The sequence below is a fragment of the Cucurbita maxima genome, unplaced genomic scaffold (assembly GCF_002738345.1).
Source record: "Cucurbita maxima cultivar Rimu unplaced genomic scaffold, Cmax_1.0 Cma_Scf00027, whole genome shotgun sequence".
NCBI classification, from domain to species: domain Eukaryota; kingdom Viridiplantae; phylum Streptophyta; class Magnoliopsida; order Cucurbitales; family Cucurbitaceae; genus Cucurbita; species Cucurbita maxima.
Genome location: NW_019272043.1, coordinates 738509 through 765050, shown reverse-complemented (window position 1 = coordinate 765050; position 26542 = coordinate 738509). Strand labels below are relative to the sequence as shown.

General features: G+C 37.1%; 5 protein-coding genes and 1 non-coding gene across 9 annotated transcripts; 4 read left to right on the top strand and 2 right to left on the bottom strand.

The window, feature by feature from the left end:
- Nucleotides 1-1491: 1491 nt before the first annotated feature.
- On the bottom strand, nt 1492-1562 carry TRNAG-GCC. Its single transcript has one exon. It is a non-coding gene; the product is annotated as a tRNA-Gly (tRNA).
- A 337-nt stretch (nt 1563-1899) lies between these two features.
- Nucleotides 1900-5477, bottom strand: LOC111499705 (mitoferrin-like). Of its 2 annotated transcripts, none has more exons than XM_023151337.1 (2): nt 4307-5469; nt 1900-2483 (listed from the first exon to the last, which is right to left on the bottom strand). In XM_023151337.1, exons 1-2 carry the CDS (start codon nt 5087-5089, stop codon nt 2274-2276), a joined length of 993 nt encoding a protein of 330 aa, XP_023007105.1. In that variant the 5' UTR covers nt 5090-5469; the 3' UTR covers nt 1900-2273. The 2 variants fall into 2 exon arrangements, with proteins under 2 accessions (XP_023007105.1, XP_023007107.1); XM_023151339.1 differs by having other exon boundaries at nt 2343-2483; nt 4312-5477.
- A 3086-nt stretch (nt 5478-8563) lies between these two features.
- On the top strand, nt 8564-9076 carry LOC111499469 (LOB domain-containing protein 12-like). Its single transcript, XM_023151035.1, has one exon. The coding sequence runs from the start codon at nt 8597-8599 to the stop codon at nt 9074-9076; it is 480 nt and encodes a 159-aa protein (XP_023006803.1). The 5' UTR covers nt 8564-8596.
- A 2743-nt stretch (nt 9077-11819) lies between these two features.
- LOC111499872 (UDP-glycosyltransferase 87A2) lies at nt 11820-13518 on the top strand. The gene is made up of 2 exons (XM_023151583.1): nt 11820-12472; nt 12549-13518. The coding sequence occupies exons 1-2, from the start codon at nt 11980-11982 to the stop codon at nt 13436-13438; spliced, it is 1383 nt and encodes a 460-aa protein (XP_023007351.1). The 5' UTR covers nt 11820-11979; the 3' UTR covers nt 13439-13518.
- A 1346-nt stretch (nt 13519-14864) lies between these two features.
- Nucleotides 14865-17882, top strand: LOC111499850 (serine/threonine-protein kinase EDR1-like). The gene is made up of 3 exons (XM_023151546.1): nt 14865-15447; nt 15702-16788; nt 17374-17882. Exons 1-3 carry the CDS (start codon nt 15071-15073, stop codon nt 17665-17667), a joined length of 1758 nt encoding a protein of 585 aa, XP_023007314.1. The 5' UTR covers nt 14865-15070; the 3' UTR covers nt 17668-17882.
- A 1506-nt stretch (nt 17883-19388) lies between these two features.
- Nucleotides 19389-26196, top strand: LOC111499539 (ubiquitin-activating enzyme E1 1-like). 3 transcript variants are annotated; one of them, XM_023151109.1, is made up of 7 exons: nt 19389-19517; nt 19727-20121; nt 20780-20997; nt 22702-23496; nt 23788-24656; nt 24758-25190; nt 25317-25910. In XM_023151109.1, exons 2-7 carry the CDS (start codon nt 19743-19745, stop codon nt 25908-25910), a joined length of 3288 nt encoding a protein of 1095 aa, XP_023006877.1. In that variant the 5' UTR covers nt 19389-19517; nt 19727-19742. The 3 variants fall into 3 exon arrangements, with proteins under 3 accessions (XP_023006877.1, XP_023006875.1, XP_023006876.1); XM_023151107.1 differs by having other exon boundaries at nt 19430-19517; nt 19730-20121; XM_023151108.1 differs by lacking the exon at nt 19389-19517 and having other exon boundaries at nt 19743-20121; nt 25317-26196.
- The last annotated feature ends 346 nt before the right edge of the window (nt 26197-26542 follow it).

The following is a 26542-nucleotide window of genomic DNA, read 5'->3' as shown; positions in this document are numbered from 1 at the left end:
GTTCATTGGTGCATTATGATCCATGTTTTATTATTGTGATATTACATCATTTTACATGTATAATTGAACCCATCTGTATGCAATTAAATTGAAAGATAACCCTACCATTTTCGATACTCATTGAAAGCCTATTTTGTGATAGTCGCAAACCGACTTACGATGTCTTAGTCGTTGACGTTCATCAAGTGGGCTATATGGATCGGTTGAGGTCTTTTTGACTAATGACAATTTCGAAATTTAACGTGTATTTATGCTCCCGTTCTTGTTTTTATAATAATAATTAATAATAAAGAAAGGATGATAATGGGTAGTGATTATACGATTGAATTGGAAGAAATAAGGAAAGTTAAAAATTATATGTTGGGTCCATATCATATTGTGTTAAGGGGTTGATAATGGCTACCTAGAGTGCACATCTTTTTTTGCTTTTTCATCATTCAAACCAAAGAAAGAGTAGATATGAGAAGAAATAGAAAGTGAATGATTAATATGTATTTGTTTAATATCATTCCGATATCAATATAATTTAATCTTTGGTGCTTGTTTAGGGGTCAGTTTCTTTTCAACTAATATATAGTCACTCTCTCGATTATTGTAATTGTGACGCTTGAATAAAAGATGAGTATATAAATGAACGATGAGAGCTGTTATGAGAATTGGATCATTGAGAAAAGCTCAAAAGAATTGAAGTTTCTAGTTATACCAACAAAGTGTACCTTTTTTTTTTTTTTTTGTAGCTCAATCATAAGAACTTCGAAGTTAAACGTGTTTTGCTCAGAGTAATAAGTAGGTGAGTGAAGACGAAATATCTTGAAGGAACTCATGCTGGTACGTGAGGATAGTAGATAGTAATTTGTATTCATAAAAGTGATAAGTAAGATGATCATATCGAGGGATATCAAGAAACTGATAAACCAACACACCTCATTCCATGTCCACGAGGAGTCCTCGCGAAACTGATAAACCAACACACCTCATTCCATGTCCACGAGGAGTCCTCGCATATTATATTTTGATTTTTTAGAAATTAGATTTCTTTTCTCATCCAAATAGAGTAGATGAATGACATGCAAGTGGTTTTCAAATATGGAGATAGGTACATGTTCTAAAGATGTTAATGATGATAATTTTGTGAATATTTTTGGAAGAAATGGGGTAGGTGGAATGCATAATTGATTTGATATACAATACATAAGGTGCATGTCCCAAATCTATCTTCAACAATCACTTTGTCCTCCTAAAATCTACCATAATTTCATCCATTCGATACAATATTTGGGCACACCCCAGTTGCTCGAGGATATCATTTTGTTTTTTGTCTTTTTTCTTAATGGACTCGACATTCGGACATTCCACATCAATGTCTTTCTCTCTAAGTTGTTATCTAAAACCAAATAATTTATCAACCCAATCATGTCGAGTTTGAATTGTGCTCGATTGCAACAAAGAAATAAAAAACAAACAAAAGAAAAGACATTATTAAAAAAGGATTGCACCAGCCGGGAATCGAACCCGGGTCTGTACCGTGGCAGGGTACTATTCTACCACTAGACCACTGGTGCTTCTGTTGAGGTGCAAGCTTGAGGTAATAATATTAAAATAAAATAGGTTAAAATAAATTTATTATTTCTATTATTTCCCTATTGTTATTTAAATTATAATTTATTATACGATAACCATTAAAACTTTCTCTAATTCAGCTTAATCTAAATTATTTGGTATTGTGAGTCAAAATTTCGTACTGTAAACTATTAATTAAAACTAAATCTAAAAGTTAGTATCAATCAATTAAATTGAGAAAGAAACAACGTAAGCAGCAACTAGTCCCCCATAATTGCTTGTAACATAATCTAACTCGACGTTCAAGAAGTCATTCGATCGTATGTAAACATCAGGTTAGTTTCAAGCATGATGATCATGAACCCAGAATCTTATATAAATGATGATAAACAAACAAAACAGGGTGGGTCTCTTAATGCCAGAACAACAACCATCAAAAAAAACAAAGAAAGAAATGGATCAAAACTTTTGTATATGGCATTATTAGAACCATCACCAATGAGTGGAATACAAATTATACCAAAGCTGGAGATCCTTTGCCTAGAACTGCTTACCCCATTCGCCTTTTGAGACACTCCCCTCCATCTCCTGCAAGGTTCTCTGTAGCTCAAAACAGAGAAGCTGTTTGTAAGGGACAATGTAAAAAAAGAATCAAGTATTCGTTCCCCTCTCCTCTCCTCTCCTCTCTACTCTGCTCTGCTCTGCTCATCTTTTCAGGTTACATTGTCACTGCTGCTGTTGAGGTCTTGGAAGAACGATTTTATTGCTTCGTATGTCGACCAGCAAATGGCTGCAGCGGGCGTATGGAACAGCATCCTTGGAACCCATCCCCTCATAAGCCCTCCATATCCATCCTTCTTCAGTATCGTTCGAATCACGTCCCCAATCGACCCACTTTTGAATCTATCGCATCCACATACACCCTGCGCATTCATAAATGTGAATCGAGTTTAGATTGTCATTTAACTCAGAACATCCAACTGTGATGTTCACCACATTTCAACCAATCTTACAGCTCAAAATAACAAGATAAAAACCACCTCAAAAATTAACAAACTCCTAAGACATTTGACAACTGAAGAAGGTGGTTGCCATAAATTGAACACATGAAGGTAGCATGGTTGTTTAGCTCACAAAACATATAAATATAGGCTATCTTTTAGAGAAGAAAACTTATGTGAGATCCCACATTGGTTGAAGAAGAGAACAAAAGCATTCCTTACAAGAGTGTGAAAACCTCTCCCTAGCAGACATATTTTAAAATCTTGAGGGGAAGCCCAGAGGGAAAACCCAAAGAGGACGACATCTACTGCTAGCGGTGGACTTGGGCTGTTACAACTTGAAAACAGAAACTTAGTACACACTCAATTTTAGTTCAGAAAACCTTCACAGATTATACGGACCAGTAGGATGATTTGACGTTAGGAAATGGATTCCCCTATCCATCCATGACCCCTCCTAGTCAGAAGAATCTGTGTTATTCAGATAAGTACTATTGCAAAAAATGGCACCGTATGGTCCCTCTCCCATACTCTGCCACCAATTCTAGACTCCCAATTTCGCTCTGGACCTTCAACGCCATTCTCTCAACCATGTTTGCGCATATAACTTAAAACTTTTAAACTTCTTTTCATTAGAATTTTTTTTTTCTTGCATTTTTCCTCTTCCCTTTCAGAGATCGCAGGTAGGGGTCAGATTGTTGCAATGAGTTCGAGAGAGTGGCATGTATTCTCTCTTGTTCTCTACAGTCAATTCTTGACCCTCAATTTCACTCCTCAGCTTCAACGCCATTCTCTCAATCAAAGTATAACCATAACTTTTATAGTCTTTTTTCATAACATCGTTTCCTATAATTTTTTTGGTCCTTTCGGAGTTTGTTGGTTGGGTTATGAACGATTGTTGTGGAGAGTTTCTAGAATAAACAGTAGAGTAGAAAGCATTTGAAAGAAAAATCGGGTGCGGATTTCCCTCGACTGTTTAACAAGTAATTTCCATCCGACACCATATGGTTATTGCATGGTTGAATATGATCTCCTTGGTCCAGCACTACCACATTTTCGCTCCTAATTGAGCAAGAGGGATACTATTTTCAGAAGACCGATCTTTTTCCTAAGAAAATAATCATCCTCACCTTAAGAATGTTTTTTGGTAGTGCTTCTAAAATAAGAGCAAGAATATTAACAAGCACTTTTTTTAAAGTCTACGTCAAACATTGGAGACATCAAAGGTGTAACAGCCCCAAGCCCACGGCTAGCAGATATTGTCCTCTTTGGACTTTCCGTTTCGGACTTCCCCTCAAGGTTTTTAAAACGTGTCTGCTAAGGAGAGGTTTCCACACCCTTATAAAGGGGGTTTTGTTCTCCTCCCCGACCAATGTGAGATCTCACAAAAGGGTTTATGTATTAATCTCACCCAAAAATTTGAACATCCAACCTCTGAGAAGGTGTTACTATGTTACATAGAGACAGCAAGCCTTAGCCAACAAGGCTGGCCCTTAGTGCTTCTAATTATAAACACCAATGTTCAACGACACAACCTTTTGATGCGAAGTACTAATTCTTTCCAGTCCATCACTTGCACCTTGGCACAACAAGTGCTTTGGCATGACAAAAGCATATCCAAATATGACCTTAATCTAGCTCTAAAAGCACGTTTATCTCTTATGGTTAAAATCTTCTTGCAAATAAGCAATGGAAAATCCGGGAAAAATCAGCAGATGCAATGGCTAAATTATTAAATGAGGTACCTGACATTGTAATTGAGTCTTAACCACATCAAGCGGCGTTGTAACAAGTGCGGCTAAAGCTCCAGCAGCAGCTCCTGCTGTCGCATGAGCAATCCACTGTTCATCATTAGCACTCTCTGGCGAAACCTCCATTAAACCTCTCTTTGCAGCTTCATAAGTTGCAAAATGCACAGCAGTAAATGGAGCATTCATTAACACTGTAGTTCTATATGAAGCGTAAAATGCCTTAAAACCCTCGTCTCTTAGGACCCTTTTGACACAATCCAGAACTCCCTTGTAAGGGCTATTACTCAGCTGCAGCCTCTGTTTAACCATATCCATCGGTGTAAAGACAGCATCACTCGCCACCGTCGCGCAGACGCCAGAAGCAGCGTGGGCTACTGAATTATTAGGATCCCCACCAGAGAAAACCCTTTTACAATTCTCATAAACTGTAAAATACACAGCATGTGCAGGACCAGCTCCGAGGCCCATAGCACCAATACCACGATAAAAACCAGCAGGTCCCTCTGACTTCAAAATTGACCGAAGGGCTTGTCGAACTCCAACAGATTTAATCGGACAGGAACCAAGGGCTTGCATATGGGTCTTGACGGTATCAACCGGAAACATAGTCATATGCTCCACAGACCCCGCGACTGAACCGGCAATCATGAACTGCCAGAACCGGAGACCATCATGGGTTGAGACAATAATTTCGGGATGGAAATCCGGAGGCGACGGTACCGGGCGAAAACCCGGACTCTGAAACTTAGTCGTAGCTTCAGTCGCCTCGGTAGCCATTGAAACGCGAACCCCCCAAGTTCGAAAGTCGCAGAAAAAAATTGAAAAAAATCGAATCCCTGGTAAGAAAATCGACTAAACTACAACAAAAAATAAGGAAATTTCAATTTTCGAACGAGAAAACAATGAGCTAGGAATGCAGTTCATAAAGCATTCCAATTTCCAACAAAATGGGAGATCAATTGAAGCGCATCTTCACCCAAACGGCCAAGTGGATAAATGAGACGGCGATATTGACTTTCTGGTAATGCTTAACCGATCGAACGAAGAAGAAATCAGTAGATAATTTCGATGGCAGCTTTTACAAGTCATTAGGGTTCGAGGAATTAGGGCTTTGCATAATTCAACAGAGTCGTGTAAACATAAAACTACTGCATTTCATAATACGCCTGATTCAGAACCTCTGCAACCACGTGCTTTCTTGGAGATTTTATCGAACGCGAAAAAGGCGGTTTGGTTATCAATGGTTAATGGGCCTTCCGGTCTATTCTCAATTGTGAAGGCCCATTAGTGCCCAATGGGCCATAAGGTCCGTCCAATCTCCAACTGCTGAAGCCCATATGGTTAAATTACTTGTATTACATTTGTGACATCCCACATCGATCGGAGAGGGGAATGAGTGACAGCGAGGATACTGGATCTCGAAAAGTGGTGGATTATCAGATCCCACCTCGGTTAGAGAGGGAAACAAAACATTCTTTATAAGGGTGTGGAAACTTCTCTCTAGTAGACATGTTTTAAAAATCTTATGGGGAAGCTCAAAAAGGAAAGCCCAAAGATAAGAATATCCGCTAGTAGTAAGCTTGAGCTATTACAAATGGTATCAGAGCCAAACACTGGGCAGTGTGCCAGCAAAGACGTTGAGTCCAGAAGGGGGTGGACACCAGTGGTGTGCCAACGAGAACGCTGAACCCCGAAAGAAGGTAGACTGTGAGATCTCATATTGGTTGGAGAGGAGAATAAATCATTATTTTACGAGGGTGTGGAAACCTCTCCCGAGTAGACATGTTTTAAAAACCTTGAGGGAAAGCCCAAAAAGAATAGTTTGGGTTATTACAAATGATATCAGAGCCAAACATCAGCAGGTTTGCCAGCGAGGACGCTGAGTCCCAAAGGGGATGGACACCAGCAAGGACATCGAACCCCAAAGAGAGATAGATTGTAGGATCTCACATCAGTTGGAGAAAGAAACAAAACATTATTTTATAAGGGTATGAAAATCTCTCACTAGCAAATGCATTTTAAAACTTTTAGAGAAAAGTCAAAAGAAGACAATATTAACTAGCAATGGACTTGAGCTGTACAACGACCATACCATAGTTCTTTGCTTGTCTTTAATACTAATGGATTATTGACATGACAAATAATAAATAGAACGAGTATCTATAATCTCATAGAACTTAAAACATTCTCATTTCTTTTTTCTCGGGTTCGTTTCTCTTCTCTAGACGCGTAGAGGTCTTTCAAAGCTGCATCGTCTCGATAGCCTCGAGGGTCTTCTCGTCCCTAGAACTCAATGTTTCAAAATGGAAACTTATTGTTCCGGAAGCAAGCAGGAAATCACATTAAAAATTTACAAACAAACTCATTTATATGGATTATCTTAATTTCAATGCTCTTTTTGCACCTCAATTCCTTGAACACAATGTTTTTCTTTCCCACTTTTCTAGGTGTTCATAAGTCAAGCTCATGGGTTCAATGAATTCCCCATCTCTTGCTTTATATCAAGTAGTCAAGATTCCTCTTTTCCTGTTCACCCCTCCCGTTTTTGACTCAACTTAAAAGTTACCACATAAAACTTCTCGTAAAATTTATTATCAATTCAATTACGTAATCTTAAAAGACACAAACCTAGTTTTAGTAGATCCGAACATAGTCACTTTCCATCAACTAAAAATTAAGAGTAGGGATTACAAATTTACTAGTAATAGATATCGTCCATTTTAACCCGTTACTTATCACCGTCAGTACACCCTCCACTAGGGGATATTATCCTTTCGAGTTTTCCTTCAAGTTTTTAAAACGCGTCTACTAGAAATAGATTTTTCACACCTTTACAACAAATGTTTCGTTTTTGAGCAAATTTAAAATGTAAGATCATCAGGAGAGATTATTTGGCATGTTATTAAAAAATTTCCGGGTGAGTGTTTGGCCAAATTTATAGGATAAGATCCTCTCTCTAAGGAAAATTTTAAAATATTAAGTAACTAATAAAATTGTTGTAATTTATGATCTTATACGTAAATACTCATATTTTTGCTTATTTGCCCGTTGGATTATCATTTTTGTTTATTAAAATTTTAAAATCTAAATCTATTTAATTGGAAATACTAAAAAATAGCAATTGATTAATAAATATAGTTTAATTTTATTTACAATAATAATAATAATACATAATACATAATAATAATAATAATAATAATAATAATAATAATAATAATAATAATAATAATAATAATAATAAAAAGCCTCATCTTAATCTTATAATTTAGGCGAGCCTAACATTGATAATTGAACAAGAGATTTTACGTAGAGAAAGAGGTTTATTTTCATACGAAACCTAAAAATGGAAGGAAAAAAAATAAAATTCAACTCGCACTCGTAAATCATTTAGCTTCACGGCTTGATTTTAACGGGGTAAAAATATTCAATCGAAACTCCATTCAACTCAATGTAATAAACATCTCTTGCAATCGGGTCAGCTTCAAATTTTAATTTTACCTTCTCAAGTTATTCAACTACTAAAAAAAAATATACTTAATACATTTTTATACAAAAAAAAAAAAAAAAAAACATCAATTTTATTTTATTTTATTTTATTGGTTAAAAAATTAGAATTACCTGTAAAGAAGACGGTAATTGTACGCGGTGAAAAATTGTTAAATTCTCCTTTTTGGCTGTAAAATTCACTTAGCATACGGGACACGACATTCCATATTTCCAATTATAAAAATAACGTGGAACTTAGAACATAATCCAAAAAAAAAAAAAAAAAACTGTCACATTCACACGCTCTCACACGCTCCCACCTCCCCCTAGTCAAAACTTGCCCAAATACCCATTGATTTTCTTTCAACACCCCCATATTACCAAATTACCATATTACCCTCCTCCCGTGCATCAAATTATTCGATAAAATCATTAATCTACATAACCCGTAAATACGAGATTCAAGATATGTCTACTCTTACGAAATAGTTTTTACAATTAAATTTGTAAAACGATGATAACATTGCTGTAGCAGTCTCATTAAATAATTTATGCACGGTACCAGAAAGGTTTAGAAACAACCTCTCACCAGTGGGTCAAATGTGTACACAAGAAAGTTTACTTTTCAAATACAAATTTAATTCACATTACTTAAATCTCTTAATAAAAAAAATAAGCACATGGCCCATTAAAATTCTCTATATATATTCAATGAATTCTCATTCCCCTCTTTGAAATCGTATTGAATCCAAAAGAGATCAAAATTTCCCAATTTCTTTGCAATATTGTGTAATAATAATGGGAGCTGGTTCCTCGCCATGCGCCTCCTGCAAATTGCTACGGCGGCGGTGCGCCAAGGACTGCATTTTCGCCCCTTATTTCCCTCCCGATGACCCTTACAAGTTCGCCATTGTTCATAAGATCTTCGGCGCCAGCAACGTCAGCAAAATGTTGCAGGAGCTGCCGCTGGATCAAAGACCCGACGCTGTGAACAGTATGGTATATGAAGCTAGTGCTAGAATGCGAGACCCGGTTTACGGATGTGTAGGGGCCATCACATTCCTCCAAAACCAGGTGTCCCGATTGGAAATGCAGCTGGCGGCAGCGCAGGCGGAGATTTTGAGCTTTCAGATGCAACAACAGGCGGCTTCGGCGAGTTTTCCGATGACCCAGATGAACCAATATGATCAAAATCTTGTTTTTCTATCAAATGCTGATTCTTTTAATTCCGTTGATGGTTCGCCGGAAGTTGAAGATTATTGCTCCCTGTGGAGTTGAATCTTTTTTTTTTTTTTTTTCCTTCATGATTATTAATTTAAAAGAAAATGTATGATCAGAAAATGATTTATAAATATATTAAATACAAATATAGCCATTTTTATATTTATTATTATTATTTTAATAATCATCTCCTTCAACCTGCTGGTTGGAAAAAAGTTGGCCTGAAAAATAGTCAATGGTTGCATGTGAGATGTAGCGTGTAGAAGCCGACCTTATTGTTAATTCTCTTTGACCTATAATTTTTTTAATCACAATTTCTTCATCAATAATATATATATATACACGTGTATGTCGGCTAAGTAATTGAATTTATTTTTGAGACTTGTTAGATAAACACGATTCTCCACAATGGTATGATATTGTCCACTTTAAGTATATCCTCTCATGTTTTGCTTTAAGCTTCTTCAAAATGTCTCGTACCAATGGAGTTATTATTCCTTGCTTATATAACTCATGATCATTCACTGAATTAGCCGATATGGGACTTTTATAAAAAATAATTTTGAGAATTTTATGTAATATTAATTTCAAACAAAACCTAACTCGTATAGCTAACATTCAAATAAATAAAGACCGAACGGTATCGTATTGAAGAATAATGTTTAGGGAATGTGTAATTTTTTTATATCTTTTTAATTTTAAACAAAAATAAACATTAAAATCTTTATAAATTAAAATTTATAAGATATAAATTATCATTTTAAAGTTCGACGGTTCGGTGTCGAGATATCTATGCATGGAGTTATTCTTGGCGTTGCATAGCCTCGAACGTCGAGTGTCGTAGAAGGTTCGGTGTAAAAAGAAAATAGAAAGTATGAAAAATATGTTTATAAAGCTAATTTTTGGGGTAAAATGGGCGTCGGCTACTGAAGAAGAAGGGCATGTAATTATATGTCAGAAGCTTCGGTTGGCGTTCATTCAATCACCGACTAATAATTTTCAGCTTTTATTTAACCATCTTATTTTATTATTTTCCTTTTTTCTTGCTACCTCAATAAGCTACCAGCAAATCGAATCGTGCAACGCTCGGATTTGAAGTACTCAATCTAGTCGTGCTTGTTCAAAGCGTGTTCTTGTGATCGCATGACGGATGTCTCGAACATACATGTCTAAGACATGTTGTTCATGGCTACATGTCTGGCTCAAACCCCCTATTGTGTCAATGTGGGAGTGTACAACCGTTCACTAAAATCACATCTACACCTATCAATGCTAAAATTTCCTAAAATATAGTATAAGGGTTATGACTAGTACTCAATTTTTTCTATCTCCTGTTAAGGATATTTAGTACTAAATTAAAGTTTACCATATATATCGTATTTGATATTTTATTATAAGACAAATATCTATCATAGATATCTTTTTCATTTATTATAAACAGAGAACTTTCACCTACCATTTAAATGTGGTGGATTAAGCAAACATTCTCATTATAAAGTCATTGTTGTTATCTAATTGTTTTTTAGCTTATAATATTGTTTCCTTAAAATTATTTTCAACGTATTTCCTCGCTTACATTTTCTAAAACATTTCTCGCAAACGTGACTCGAGATTCGAGCATCGCTAACGTTGTCTTCGAAATCCGAATGTCTCATGGTTGACTTGTTCGCTTTGTTAGAACAAGTGTCATACAATAGTTGTCTTGGTACCACAAGAGTGCGATTGTGACACTTTGTACTAAGGCTTGAGAACATGTTTATCGATATTCTAGCCACACGATAAGACGTGATTTGACCTATATTAATTACCATTTGACTTTTAGATTAGTGTAAGCAATTGTAATTAAAATTACTTAAAAAAAAGTTTTTAAATCTTAATTTAATTATTAATAAAATTTAGAACTATTTTAACGGTAAAAAAAACTGGTTTTAATTGATTTTTTTTTAATTTACTAACACTTCATTAAAAAAAAAAAAATTAATAATACATAATTTAATTGATAATTTTATTTTCGTTATAGGTGTGAATTTATAATGATAAGCTCACGATTTGTGAGTCTATTCTTGTTCAAATTGGCTAAAGTCTCGTATTCACTGTTGATTTGAATCCATCCTTGAGAGTCGTGATTCGTGCTATTTCAATAGCTTTGTTTATGGGTGTCGTGCTTCACGATGTTGCCATGAAATTACCATTACAATTTCGGAGAGTTGATTCTTAACCAATTATCTCATTAAAAACGAGGTAAGATATTGAATTTGAATATGTTCGTAAGAAATTGGTAGACTAAAAAAAAATTAAAAAGTAATCAAATGTTTTTAGGCCAAAAGTAAAAGTAAATAGAAGTTTCTTTCACAATTATTAATATATATGTATATATAAGGGAAAAAAAAATCCATAAAATGATGGAAAGAAGATGAAATGACAAGAGTGACCTTGTATTTAAAATTTTTATTAGAAATTGAAAAATAATAAAGAAATCTTTTGTGGTCAAAAGTGCAAATTTTTTTTCCAGATTTATAAAATTGCATTTTTCGAAAAATATATTGACGACTTTTTAAAAAAATTGTGGACTGAGAAAAAGAAAATGACAGGAGGAATCTAATATTTCAACGGCGGCTGAGAGAAAAATAAATTCATCTATTTATTTATTGGATTAAATAAAATATAATAAATCTTCCCCACCCCAAAAGGGTAAATAAATAAATAAAAATTGAAAAGTATTAATGAAACATTTTAAAATTTAATATCGTAAATTTTAAATATTTTTAAAAGTAATTTTAAAAGAAAGTATTAAATATTTATTTAGTCTATTCCACCCCCAACCCAACTAAACCACTCTCTAAATGCTATAAAGTTTGCCCCCACCATGATGGGACTTTCAAGACATTCTCGGAGTGGCTGCTCATTTTGATTCCCTCCGACACTTCGCCGCCTTTAATCATTCCGACCACCGAAAAGAAATGGATCCGATCAGTTCCGCAACAACCAAACAGACCCATCTCGCGGCGGTGCCGTACCCCGGCAGAGGCCATGTCAACGCCCTCATGAACCTCTGCAAGCTCCTCTCTCTCAAAAACCCAAACATTCTCATCTCATTCATCGTCACCGAAGAATGGCTCACCTTCCTCGCCGGCGAATCCAAACCCCAAAACATCAGATTCGCTACCATCCCCAATGTCATCCCCTCCGAGCTCGGCCGCGCTAATGACTTCCCAGGTTTTATCCGATCTGTTAACTCCGATTTGGAGGCTCCGACTAACACTCTGCTCACCCGCCTCCACCCGCCGCCGACGGCCATCGTTGCGGATGCCTTCCTTCCCTGGGTGGTACAGTTGGGGAACAACCTCCGTATTCCGGTGGCTTCGCTCTGGCCCATGTCGGTAACGGTTTTCTCCATTCTTTACCATTTTGAGCTCCTTCAGGAACATGGGGATTTCCCTGCTGAACTCTCAGGTACTGTGAAATCAATTGGGTTTTTGGGAATCGGATTTTTGGATTAGGGTTTTAAATTTTCTTCTCTGTTTTGAAGAAAGGGGAGAACATATTGTCGATTACTTCCCCGGAGTGTCGAAGATTCGTCTTGCAGATTTGCCATCTTTCTTCTCCGGCAATGGCGTCAAAGTCGTCGGAGCCGCCGAGAAATCTGCCCGTTCTGTTGACAACTCTCAGTTCCTGATCTCCACCTCTGTTTACGAGCTTGAATCCTCTGTAATCGACGCTTTAAAAGCAAAGTTTCCCATCCCAATCTACACAATCGGGCCCAGTACACCGTATTTCGAGCTTGAAACTTCGGTCAAAGACAACGGCGGCGACCCCAAAAACTACCTCCGGTGGCTGGACTCTCAAGCAGAGGGATCTGTTTTGTACATTTCGCAAGGGAGTTTTCTTTCAGTTTCGAGCGCTCAAATGGAGGAGATCATCGCCGGCGTGAAAGACAGCGGCGTACGGTTCTTGTGGGTGGCGCGTGGAGACGACGGCTGGTTGAAAGATGTGGATGAGGAAACTGGGATGGTGGTTGAATGGTGCAATCAATTAAAGGTTCTATGCCACAATGCCATCGGAGGGTTCTGGACTCACGGTGGTTGGAATTCGACTCTGGAAGGGGTTTTCGCCGGCGTTCCAATGCTTGCTTGGCCGATATTTTGGGATCAGATTCCGAACAGTAAGAAAATCGTTGAGGATTGGAAAGTTGGGGTCAGATTTGAAGCGGTTGGGGGTCGGAATTTGGTGGGGAGAGAGGAAATTGCAGAGACTGTGAAGAGATTTATGAATCCAGAGAATGTTGAAGGAAGAGAGATGAGGAAAAGAGTGAGCGAACTCCGAGAGACTTGCCGGCGAGCGGTGGCGCGCGGTGGTTCTTCTGATTCCAACATTGATGCATTCCTCGGGGATATTTGTGGAGTAGCGAGGGAATTGTGATTTTTGGGCTGTTTGGTTTAGTAAGGTTAAATTACAAAATGGTCCTATAATTTGAATAAATTTACATTTGAACCATATTAGTTTTACTTGTCCAAGCATCATTTCACTCGTCTAGCTACTAAGATATTTCAATTTGATTGGTTCGAATCTACGTTTATTTTCAACTCTCCAAAGCATTTCGCTGTATACTACGTCCTTCTTCGTCTAAAATTCCCATAAAGTTTGATAAAACTCTCGTATTGTCATTTAAGTTAAAATTATGCAGACGGATTCTAATTAAATTTTAATTTTTTTGAAATTATAGGATTAAATTTGCAAAATAAAAAATTGGGTTCATATTTAAAATAAAAAATCCTGTTATTATATCATAAGTAATATATATATATATATATATATATAGTAAATAATAAAATAAAATAGGAGATAAAAAAAGAATTCATCAAAGAGTACGATCTTTTAAATAATAATAATAGCCAAAATTCTTATTCCGCCTATTCATAGTTCTATTTTTAGATTTTTTTTTTTTTTTTTTTTGCAATAAATAATAAACTTTTTTTTTTGTTTTTTGTTTTTTTGAAATATTGTGTGTCTGTGTCGTGACGCTTCAGGAACCAATAAATTCACAAAAATCAGACACTTATTTTTGGGTCTGGGTATTTTATTCATTAATTTATTATTTTATTAAGTAAGGCCTGGTGTGGGCCCGTCGGATCTCTGCCGTTAGATGCGTTGTGATCTTAAACACGAAGAAACACGTGATTGAACTTTATAAGAATTGGGCACCACTCCCCAACCAACGGCCGTGATTTAACGCTTGGAATAACATGATACGAAAATTGTGGGCCATGTTTCAGACACCACATGCCCCACATGGTCCTCCCAATTAATTTTAATTTTAACTTTTTAAATCTCAAGATTTTTATTTTTATTTTAGAATATTCACCCTTTTAATTTAACTTTCCATTTTTATAACAAATAACTGGAAAGTTTCCTCTTTTTTAGTTCAATAAATAAAATTTTTAATTTTTTTTAGTTGATGTATAAATTACCGATAATTCATATTATTGGAATAATATAAACTTTTTTAAATAGATAATTAAAATGTTTAATGTAACAATTATTATAATTTTTTTTTTGTAGCAATTTAAATATTTGATATTTTAGGTTTTTTTTTTCCTTCAAAATATTGGCTTAATATTACCTGATCCACTGAAAGAGTGCCACGTGGAGAAATTTGAGTCACTATGACACAGGCAAACACAATAAATTGCTAAAGGTCCCACGTGGCTACCGTCACCATCATGATAATCCGCCCAGCCGTCACATCAGATTGGAGGTGCACCATAGTCTTGCATGGACCTCATCCACACCTAACAACTACCCTGACATATTTAATGCTCTACCGCCCATAACAAAAACTACCCTCAAAGACTGGACAAACAACCTAATGCAATCTGCTCTTCCCTTTTACCCATTTTTCACGCTCCAAACTTCAAATCAAAGACCCGTCGATTCACGAATCTGCCCGATAACTGACTCTTTTCACGGTTACGATCCTCCCTGCCGGAGTTTCTTCGCCGATTTCTGCTTCTCCATGTAGTTGTAGTGGACGGACTGTGGTACGGCGGAGCAATGGCGACGGCATTGGAGTGCTGGTCGAGTAGGGCTAGTACTGATGAGGATGTGGTGGAGCAGGTGCTGATGAGGACTCAGGATAGATCGGAAGGCTCCAAGGCAGAGAGTTCTTTTGGTGTTGGAGTGAAGGAGTCGTCGGCAATGCAGAAACGGTTGCAGAGATTGAGTCGGAATGTGTCGGAGGCGGTGGCGTCGATTAAAAACTCGTTGAATCTGGACTCTGTTCGAGATCCTTCGCCTTCGAGAACCGAGGGGTCTAAGAAGGAGGTTTGGGGGAGTGTTGTACGGAATCTTACTCTGCTTTATCCTGGAAGTCAGTTGCCGGAAAAGCTCGTCTCCAGTATTCGCAAGCATTATGATTCGTTGCCCTTCAGGTTTGTACTCTGATTAGTAATGTGTTGTTTGTGTGTTGAAAGTTGTGTAAACTGGAGAGATGGATTGAAAAAGAATGAAATGTGTAATCGTGAACGATTGGAGCTAGTTACTTAGTGTTGTAATGAAAAATCCATCAGATATCTATTTAGTCACTGTTTGCTAATTATCTTATAGTAGAAGATTTCAACTAGGCTTGTTTCCCTTTTCTGATTGCTATATTTTCTTCTATTTGTTGTTTTGCTGGTATGAACAGTTATGCTCAGGCGGGGTTTGACATGAAAGATGTCTTTCTCCACATAAAATTGATAGAACAGGCATCTGTTTATGAGCACCCTGCTATTTTTTTTCAAGAAGTGACATATAATGACGTTCAGAAGCCTACAATGAAGCTCACATTTGCTTGCAACTCTTCAATTTCATGGTCGGCGATGTCTGGAGCGTTGGAGGGCTCTGACATTCGCTGCGAGAAGATACAGATCTTTGAGAAGAAAAAATTTACTCTTGGAGTCATTCTTTTTGCGAACCTAGATGCCCAAGAGGAACTCTTCAAATCCAAAGTTGAAAATGCTCTAAAATTGGCTATTAAGAAGCCAAAAACCAACACTGTGAAACTTCCATTTGGATTTTGTGGAGGCCAGGATGGTAACACTCGGGGGAAGGATCTGAGAGAAATCGAGGAGGATGCTATTGAACAGAATTGCAGAAGTGGTTTTGAGAGATTGAATTCGAATGAAAATTTACAGATAGAAATGCCCTTATCTACTTCATCTTTTGCTGTATCTGTCGATGAATGGCAAACGGTCCAATCTGGTGGGCATGAGCTGGGTAAATGGCTGCTGAGCTCTGAGAATCTCGAGTTCAGTGATCAGATTGGACCCAACTCGTTCAAGGGAGTCTACAAGGGCAAAAGAGTATGTATAGAGAAGATTAAAGGGTGTGAAAAGGGAGTTTCTTACAAGTTTGAGCTCCGTAAAGACTTGTTGGAGCTGATGACATATGGGCACAAGAACATTTTGATGTTCTATGGTGTTTGTATTGATGAAAATCATGGCTTGTGTGTGGTAACCAAATTAATGGAGGGTGGATCAGTCCATGAATTAATGTTGAAAAACAAAAGGCTTCAAACGAAAGAAATAACCAGGATTGCTATTGATGTTGCAGAAGGGATGAAATTCATGAATGACCATGGTATTGCTTATCGAGATCTTAACACACAGAGAATCTTGATAGACAAGAACGGCAATGCTTGTTTGGGTGACATGGGCATACTCATTGCATGCAAAAACTTGGGCGAGGCAATGGAGTACGAGACTGATGGGTATCGGTGGCTAGCTCCTGAGGTCTGTTCACTATAACTTTGATTACACTTGGTATTATCTAAAGCAAGTTTCACTTACAGTATGCATTGAAAGAACCCTATATATATCTATCTGCTTTAGCTGAAGAATGCAATATCTTCTCGCTTTTTTTGTGATGTAAGTTGTGTTTGGATTCATTGCATTAAACCGCATGGGATGAGCCCTTTTCAATTAAAGAGACTTTATGTCACTTCCTCTATGATGGTCTAGTGTGTATGGCATACAGTCATGATCGAAGATGCTTTACACTCATCAGGCTTGTGTTAATATTTGTCTAGGTGCTTTCATATTCATTAGACCATTAGGTTTAGATTTCACTGCATCCATCCGTTTGGCAGCAACATTGAATTGGTGCCACGTTCTTCTTGACTGTTTCATTTTGTGGATCCCGCCATCTTAAAGCTGCTTTAGAGTGAAATCTGCCCTTTCTTTCAGGGAATTTGAAATTCCTGTAGATCTCATCTTACTACCATCCTTTACTTGTCACAGCCTATTTATGTACTTCTCAATTTGATTGCTTAGGGTGTTATTAATTTGTGTTTGTTGGCTCTATCTGGTTTGGCAAAGATTATTGCTGGCGACCCGGAGAGCGTTAACGAGACATGGATGAGTAATGTATACAGCTTTGGAATGGTAATATGGGAGATGGTGACCGGCGAGGCAGCGTATGGTGCATATTCGCCAGTGCAGGCAGCAGTTGGTATAGCTGCTTGTGGTCTTAGACCTGATGTTCCAAAGGACTGTCCTACCACCCTGAAATCTCTGATGATCAGATGCTGGAACAATTGCCCATCAAAGCGCCCCCAGTTCTCAGAAATTTTATCAGTGCTGTTGGACTCCAACAATAACAAGCATAGATAAAGTAAGTATATTCCTGTTAATCTAAATGGATTCAAAATCTACTCTTATGAGGTTATTGTAAAGTGTTCCTTTTTCATGTAGAAGATATGCTCTGCGTTCAATGTAGATATGAGAAGTTTGTGTTTTGAAAATGTTAATCCAATTACTTCTCATAATGTATACAATGATTTTCAAAGGAAAAACAAAAGAAATACCAATCTTCTTTCGAGTCTGAACTCTAGGATTAGTTTAGATCTTAACTTTATGTTAGTTTATATTATAACTATTTCTAGAATTAGTTTAGATCTGAACTTTATGTTAGTTTATATTATAAGGTATCTTATGAGAGAACACATAATCTAGCCTTGATGCATGCATTTCTAATTTACTTTTTTCTGTACAATTACACGGACGTTTGTAAATTTGTTATCTGTGTTCCGCCCCCCTTGACATGTTCTACTGTTTGCAGTCTCTTTTGGAGAAATAAATTGAGGAGGAAGAACAGATGAGAGGAGAAAGTTAGGATTGATTTATTGGTTGGGTTAGTGGGAACATTTTGCCTTAGTGGACATGATATCTCCCGGGGTCAAATTATGACATACAAGGCCTTAGTGGGAACTTTTAGTTGCATTGAATTATACACTATGCCAAAACATAAATAGTAATTGTTTATAGCACAACATTTTGGAAACATTAAATGACTTGATGAACAAACTTACGAAAGAGAATAATCGTTTGGCTTCCTCTCTGATCTGTTCCAATTAGAGAAGAAAAAAAAAAAAAGTAAGAAGCTGGCCTGCTTGCTCTCCAAGAAAAGTATTATTTGGATTCGGTTTCCGCCTGAATATGAGTCATGAACTGAAATAATATTTATTGTAAATTATTATTTACAATAAATATTATTTCAGCCTCTCTAACACGTATTCAGCTGTAGTTGGAGTTAATTACTTATTTTAATAGTTCGATTATAATTTTTTATCGGCTAATCATGCTTATCTTATACGCTAATGTATAATTAGAATTTTTATTTTATTTTATTTTATATCTGAATTAATTATGAAATACTTACTTGTTTAGTACCTTAAATATTAAAATACGAGGTTTTGAACCATACCCTCCAAAAACACTTCTCCAGAAAGTGATTTTTATTCCATATATATCTTTTTTTTTTCTAGTCACAAATTTAAATAGCTATTGATATATATATTTTTATTGAATTATGGTCGAATTATCTTAAAAATGACAGGTTTGTTATTATTTAAAAAAATAATATACAATAAGCACTAAACCTAAATTAAAAATTTGAAATTTAACATATTATTAGACAAAATAAAAATTTGGAAAATTTAAGTACCTTTATAAAAACAATTTAAATAAGAATTTCCGACATATGCCACGTGACTTTAGAAGCTTTAAAATCCAATAACGTTGCTGCATTGTTCAACGATTGTTATTAAAAACTTAATTAAACAAATTAATGTAATAATATAAATTATTTTCTTACACTCTTTGAAACATTACAAAAAAAAAAAAAAAAAAAAAAAAAAAAAAAAAAAAAAAAAAAAAAAAAAAAAAAAAAAAAACATATTAATTTAATAAATAAAATTAGGTAATTATTTTTCTGTTAATTTGATTTTAATAATAATTAATTTTGGCGTACCCAAGCATTTGTGCCAAAAATTGTGAGAGTGCAAAAAGCCATTTCTGCCCTTCTTCCGCTTTCTTCCCTTCCATATATCAGCCCCTTGTTTTCACCTTCCATTTCCATTCATCTTCAAAGAAACCTCTCCATTCATCCTCAATTCTGAGCTTCCAATCACCCTCTCCAGATTCCTTCCTTCTTTCCTTCGTCGTTGTTACGCTCCTAATCGGTACGTTTCTTCTTCCTTTTTCCTCTTAATTAATTTCTCTTCTTCTTTGTTTCGATTCCAAATGTCTCCCCACTTCATTCGTCTTCGTTTACGCTCCTAATCTGGCTAGGGTTTATCGTTGATGCTTGGTTTCTTCATGAATTTTTTATTGGCTTTGTTTTATTCGTTGTTGTTTCGTTGATGATGTTGAGGTCTTCTGGGGTTTTCAGCAGCCTACTGCACTTTATGCTTCCCAGGAAGAGAGCTGGTGAAGAAGGTGCGGTTTTAGAACAACAAATTGATAACAGCAGCAGCAACATCAGCAACATCAGCAACAGCGTTCAGAACGCAGGGGTGTCTCTGATCAAGAAGCACCGGATCGACAACTGTAACGTCGACTCCAACGTGAACTTTAATACCAACGTAGCTGCTGCTGTTCCCACCGGTAACAACATCGTGAACGACGGTGCATCCTTGATCATGGCATCGGGTAATTTGAACCCGCAGGATATTGATGAGGATCTGCACAGCCGACAGCTTGCCGTGTATGGTCGCGAGACCATGCGGAAGCTTTTTGCATCCAATGTCCTCATTTCTGGAATGCAGGGTCTTGGCGCTGAGATTGGTAATTACTGACCAAAACCACCAGTTTTGCTACTTTCTGCTCATTTTCCTGTTTAACATCAATGCCCAATGGATGCTTCCTCTATGCTGCCAGTGCTTTTTTTGTTTCCTGTTAACTTGCGAGCATCTGACGATAGACCTTCTTCATTTCATGGCTTCCTGATTCTGAATACATGTTCATATATTACCCCTTTTACCTTGAAGCGGATTGTTTGTTTCTTTTATTATAGGGTTAGAGCGTGGAATATCTTTACAGTTGATTTGATTAGATGATTACTTATCTTTAACTAGCTTATTACTTGGCGGATGTCTTGTCTTCTAACTTTCTCTCTGTAAACATACATGCATATTCCATTCCTAGTATGAACACATTTTATTCATGTATACAGACATGTGCAGAGCTTTTTATCTTGCTCCTATGGTGCATTGAAGATACATCCGACAATATCTATATAACGATGCTTTGGGCAGTGGTAGATATTAGATAATTTTAGATTAGAGCTGATGGTGTGTTTTAGTTTTGTTTCCCAAACTTGTGATTTTTCTTTTTTCGTATGTGAGGGAATTTTCCCAATGCATTATTACCTACTTTTGGTTCTCTGTGTTTGGTTTAAGTTTTCAGTTTTACTATATCTTATTATATTGCCCCTCTTCTGCAGCAAAGAATGTTATTCTTGCTGGGGTGAAGTCTGTGACCTTGCACGACGACGGTGTAGTGGAGTTATGGGATTTGTCTAGTAATTTTGTGTTCTCAGAGAGTGATATTGGTAAAAACAGAGCGCTTGCCTCTGCTCAGAAGTTGCAAGATCTCAACAATTCTGTCATTGTCCATACCTTGACAACTAAATTAGTGAAAGAACAGCTTTCCAAATTCGAGGTATACCAACTTTATGCATATTTTAAGTAGTGCACAGACTGATATGATGATATGATGATATGGAACTACATCTGATAATTTGAAATCTTACCTTACAAACTGACAAAGGATGTGTTTCCAAAAATTGTATCCATTGGAATTGGAAGCCTAACTCGTACCATTGGAATTGGAAGCTCTAAATGAAGTATTTATATTTCTCTTATTTTGTCTGGAGTTTTGAAAAGAACTGTAGAAATTTTAGCAATCTAATTTGAGCATTCCACAAGTATTTGTGACTCTGTTGCTTATTTTTGCAGACTTCCTATTTGAAGATCGACTTGTCTACTCATTTTATTTGTTTATAATTGTGTGCTTGTGTCTTATATTCTTATCTCAGGTATTATTTGTATCTTTTAACCATGGTAGAGCATTTTATATATAAACCTATTATTGACCACAAGATTCATGGCAGATCATCTACCATTTGAAATGGTGATTGATACTTTTCCCAACTCCTGAACTGGCTGTTGAGTTCGAAATTCAATTTTGATTTTAGAGTTTCCACCAAACTTTTCAGAGCAGAAAAACAATGCTTCTGAAGAGCCTTGTGTTTTCTTGCTATGCTACCCCAATTTGGTCGGAATGTGCATTTAGGATGTATTCTGTCACAAGTGTTGAAGCTTGGATTAGCAAACTCTAATGGACTACTTTTAACTCTTTTAGGGAGTTGTGTTTCCCATAGTGCTGTTAGAAAGTCTATTGGCAAGTCTTCTGTAAAGAGGCCGTATTTGATAATTTTGCACATAATATAATCAGATGCATCTTGAGGCATTGCCTGAACCTTAACTAGTAGTTGAAAAAACACCTTGGTAGGCTGCCTTAACGTTTAGTCTCTCCACCTCTAAATATTGAAGTTCTTGCAAAAGTAAGGAAAAAAAAAAAAGTCCTCATTATTACGGTTCCACTATTTTAGAAATGCGACAACCTTCTTATTAGTAATAGATGACTTGGGGGCGCTTTTGAGCTAGAGGAATATCCCAAATGGTGGTTGGAAGATGGTCTTGACTTTTTATGAAGGATCTTTTGGCAAGATTTTGTTGAGGCTCATGGTTAAGCTACGTATGTAGTCTTTATTTGGTAAGTGAGCTAGAAAAGTTTCTTTAGTAATAGTATTGACTATTCCTTTTGGAAAGAGCTGCAATATTTCCATCATATCCTGCTTGAGATGGTTTCAAGACTTCTTAAAGAGAATTCAAAAGGGAAACGGTTGGGCTCCGTCGTAGCCTTGCTATTTCCCTTCTATGACCTTGGAAATTTCCTGCTTAGTGAAGGTGGTGTGTTGAGGAGTAATTCATAGCATGGTGAAGCAACCTAGCATCTAGATATTGAGATTACTTGTTTACTTTTTTTTATTCATCCGTAAAGTTTCCACTCAAAAGCTTAATTCCCCTATTTGTGGAGATCATCATTGTAATGGATGTTTCACTAAGAAATCAATCTAGTAATTTCTTGGAAAAGAACAAGCTAACCCAACAAACGACAAATTCTAGCAATACTATCATTCTACCCATCAGTGTCAATTTCCTTCTGTCAAAAAAAATAAACGAACATAGCTGATTTCTGTTGCAGGGGTGTACATCTTTAACATCAGTTATGTGTGCTTATTTTTCTCATGTATACGAGTCCCATGCACATTATGTAACCTTCCAAGTTCTGTGGATGCAGGTTGTTGTCTTTACTGATACTGGCCTTGACAAGGCTATGGAGTTCAATGACTTCTGTCATAACCACCAGCCTCCTATTTCATTTATCAAGTCTGAAGTCAGAGGGCTATTTGGATCAGTGTTTTGTGACTTTGGACCGGAGTTCACTGTTTATGATGTGTATGGAGAGGACCCACACACTGGCATAATTGCGTCCATTAGCAATGACAATCCTGCACTTGTTTCCTGCGTTGATGATGAGAGGCTTGAATTTCAGGATGGAGATCTTGTGGTGTTTTCTGAAGTTCATGGTATGACTGAACTGAATGATGGGAAGCCAAGGAGGATTAAAAATTGCAGGGCCTATTCGTTTACTCTTGATGAAGATACTACGAACTATGGTATCTATGAAAAAGGTGGGATTGTCACACAGGTGAAGCAGCCCAAGGTGTTGAACTTCAAGCCATTAAGAGAAGCAATCAACGATCCTGGTGATTTCCTTCTGAGTGATTTCTCCAAATTCGACCGTCCTCCTCTCATACACCTGGCGTTCTTGGCATTAGATAAATTTGTGACTGAGTTGGGTCGCTTTCCAGTTGCTGGTTCTGAGGACGATGCTCAGAAGCTAATCTCTGTTGCCAGTAACATGAATGAGAGTCTAGGAGATGGGAGAGTTGAAGATATTAATCCTAAGCTTTTGAGACATTTTGCATTTGGTGCGAAGGCAGTACTGAATCCCATGGCAGCCATGTTTGGTGGTATTGTAGCTCAAGAGGTTCTCAAAGCATGTTCTGGAAAGTTTCATCCACTCGTCCAGGTTAGTAGACTAGTCATGTTTGAGGCTGAATTAAATATGCCTAATGACCTTCGTGTTTAAATGCTTGGCGCCTTTTCATTCAAGAAGTTTCTTAAATGTCTTGACAGCCCCCTTGAAGTTACTCGTACAAGTTTGCTTCTCTTTGCATACATGAATTAGATCATAATTTAATGAGACCAGTGAAGTTATTGCAATGTATCTTGTTTAAACTTTCCCTCATGCTGGGATAGTGGCATTGTCATTTGATTACTATTTCTTGCATCCTTATGTTATTTTCTTTAAAAAATGCAGTTCTTCTATTTCGACTCAGTGGAGTCACTTCCCACAGAGGCATTGGACGCCAGTGAATTTAGACCCTTGAATAGCCGTTATGACGCACAGATTTCAGTGTTCGGGTCTAAGCTACAGAAGAAACTGGAAAATGCCAAAGTCTTTATGGTCGGATCTGGTGCTCTAGGTTGTGAGTTTTTGAAGAATCTTGCACTTATGGGAGTTTCATGTAGCAACGAAGGGAAGCTAACAATTACTGATGATGATGTTATTGAAAAAAGCAACCTAAGTAGGCAGTTCCTTTTCCGTGACTGGAACATTGGGCAGAACAAATCCACGGTTGCTGCTTCTGCTGCTGTTGCAATCAATCGGCACCTTAATATTGAAGCTTTGCAGAATCGAGTTAGTCCTGAAACTGAAAATGTCTTTAACGATAGCTTTTGGGAGAATTTGAGTGTCATAGTTAATGCACTAGACAACGTAAATGCAAGGCTATATGTTGATCAAAGGTGCTTATACTTCCAGAAACCACTTTTAGAATCTGGTACTCTTGGTGCTAAATGCAATACTCAAATGGTTATTCCTCATCTGACTGAAAACTATGGGGCATCAAGAGACCCACCTGAAAAACAAGCGCCCATGTGCACTGTGCATTCATTTCCGCACAATATCGATCACTGTTTGACATGGGCTCGATCTGAGTTTGAGGGTTTACTTGAGAAGACTCCTTCTGATGTGAATGCTTATCTATCTAATCCTAGTGAGTATGCTTCTTCGATGATGAATGCTGGTGATGCTCAGTCTAGGGATACTTTGGAGCGTGTTCTTGAGTGTCTTGATAGAGAAAGATGCGAGACATTTGAAGACTGCATTACATGGGCTCGATTGAAGTACTTTCCTTGATAATCTCAACTTTCATCTATATCCATTCAACTTTTTTATGCTTCAGATCAATATATTGATTCCTGTTGTGATGATTTCATTTTGACAGGTTTGAAGATTATTTTGCAAACCGTGTAAAGCAGTTGATTTACACGTTTCCTGAGGATGCTGCAACCAGTAATGGCGCCCCGTTTTGGTCGGCTCCAAAGAGATTTCCCCATCCACTTCCGTTTTCAACTGCTGATCAAAGTCACCTTCAGTTTGTTTTGGCGGCTGCTATACTAAGAGCAGAATCATATGCCATTTCAATTCCTGACTGGGTTAAGAACCCCAGGAAATTGGCTGATGCGGTCGACAGGGTTATAGTACCAGACTTTATGCCCAAAAAAGATGCCAAGATTGTGACTGATGAGAAGGCTACCAGTCTCTCTGCAGCATCTGTTGATGATGCTGCTGTTATTCATGATCTGGTAGACAAATTGGAAGATACTCGCAGGAACCTACCAGAGGGATTCAGGATGAAACCGATCCAGTTTGAGAAGGTATTTCTTCATTTTTAATGAAAAGAAGATATAAGTAGAGAGATATTTATGACTGACTGTAAAGGTTTATAGTAATCTTAGTAGAATTGATAATGTAAATTCAACTAGCCGAGTTTGGACGTGCAGGATGATGATACAAATTACCATATGGACCTCATAGCTGGACTGGCTAACATGAGAGCAAGAAATTTCAGCATTCCTGAAGTAGATAAGTTGAAAGCCAAGTTCATTGCCGGAAGGATCATCCCCGCCATTGCAACCTCTACTGCAATGGCCACAGGTCTTGTCTGCCTTGAACTCTACAAAGTTCTAGATGGCGGCCACAAGGTGGAGGACTACCGTAACACATTTGCCAACCTTGCCTTGCCTCTTTTCTCCATGGCTGAGCCAGTCCCACCCAAGGTCATTAAGCACCGTGACATGAGCTGGACTGTTTGGGACAGATGGATCATCAAAGACAACCCTACTCTCAGAGAACTCATTAAATGGTTGAAGAACAAGGGACTGAACGCCTATAGCATCTCATGTGGTAGCTGTCTCCTGTACAATAGCATGTTTCCTCGACACAAAGATCGAATGGACAAGAAGGTAGTTGATTTAGCTCGAGATATTGCCAAGGTGGAACTGCCCCCGTATTGTCGACATTTGGATGTCGTGGTGGCATGCGAGGATGATGAGGATAATGATATTGACATCCCACTGGTGTCTGTTTACTTTTAGTTAGGTACTCTTCATCACTGGATCATGCTTCTGTCCCTGGTAAGACCTTGTTTTTAGTCTTTAAAAGTCTAGAGCTGCGAGAGTATTCAAATATGAAACGGCCAACACACAGTTCACATATTCATACATGAATGTGGAAGAAACGTTGATTTTGTGCAATATGAATGATGTACCTTTATTGTATGGATGGTTGAAGCTATATCCACCAACACTGGCTTCGAGATGTTCGACTTTTTTCACGAAGATGAGTTTAGAGTTTTTCGCTTTACACATTTCAACATTGTTATTTCTCGTCTTGTCCTCTGCACTTTTTCCTCCCTTCTATCTATTGAGTATTGGATGTTTAAATTATTGAAAATTGGGGTTTAGTATGTTCTTGGAAATAAAAAATGTGTTTGGGTGCTTTATTTCTTAGTGTTGCTACCAGAAATGCTGGCGTATTTTAACTATACTGAGATCTGTGTCTCGAATGGGGTGAGTTTAGTTTCTGTTTCAGGTAGTAATGGTTCTCAACCTTATCCAAGATTAGGAATGATGACCTTCACAGGATAATACTTTGAAGAGGTAAAAAAAAGACATCTTATAGTAAGAAAATATTCAATTCAACAATCTCTTCTTTTGTGAGTTTGAGT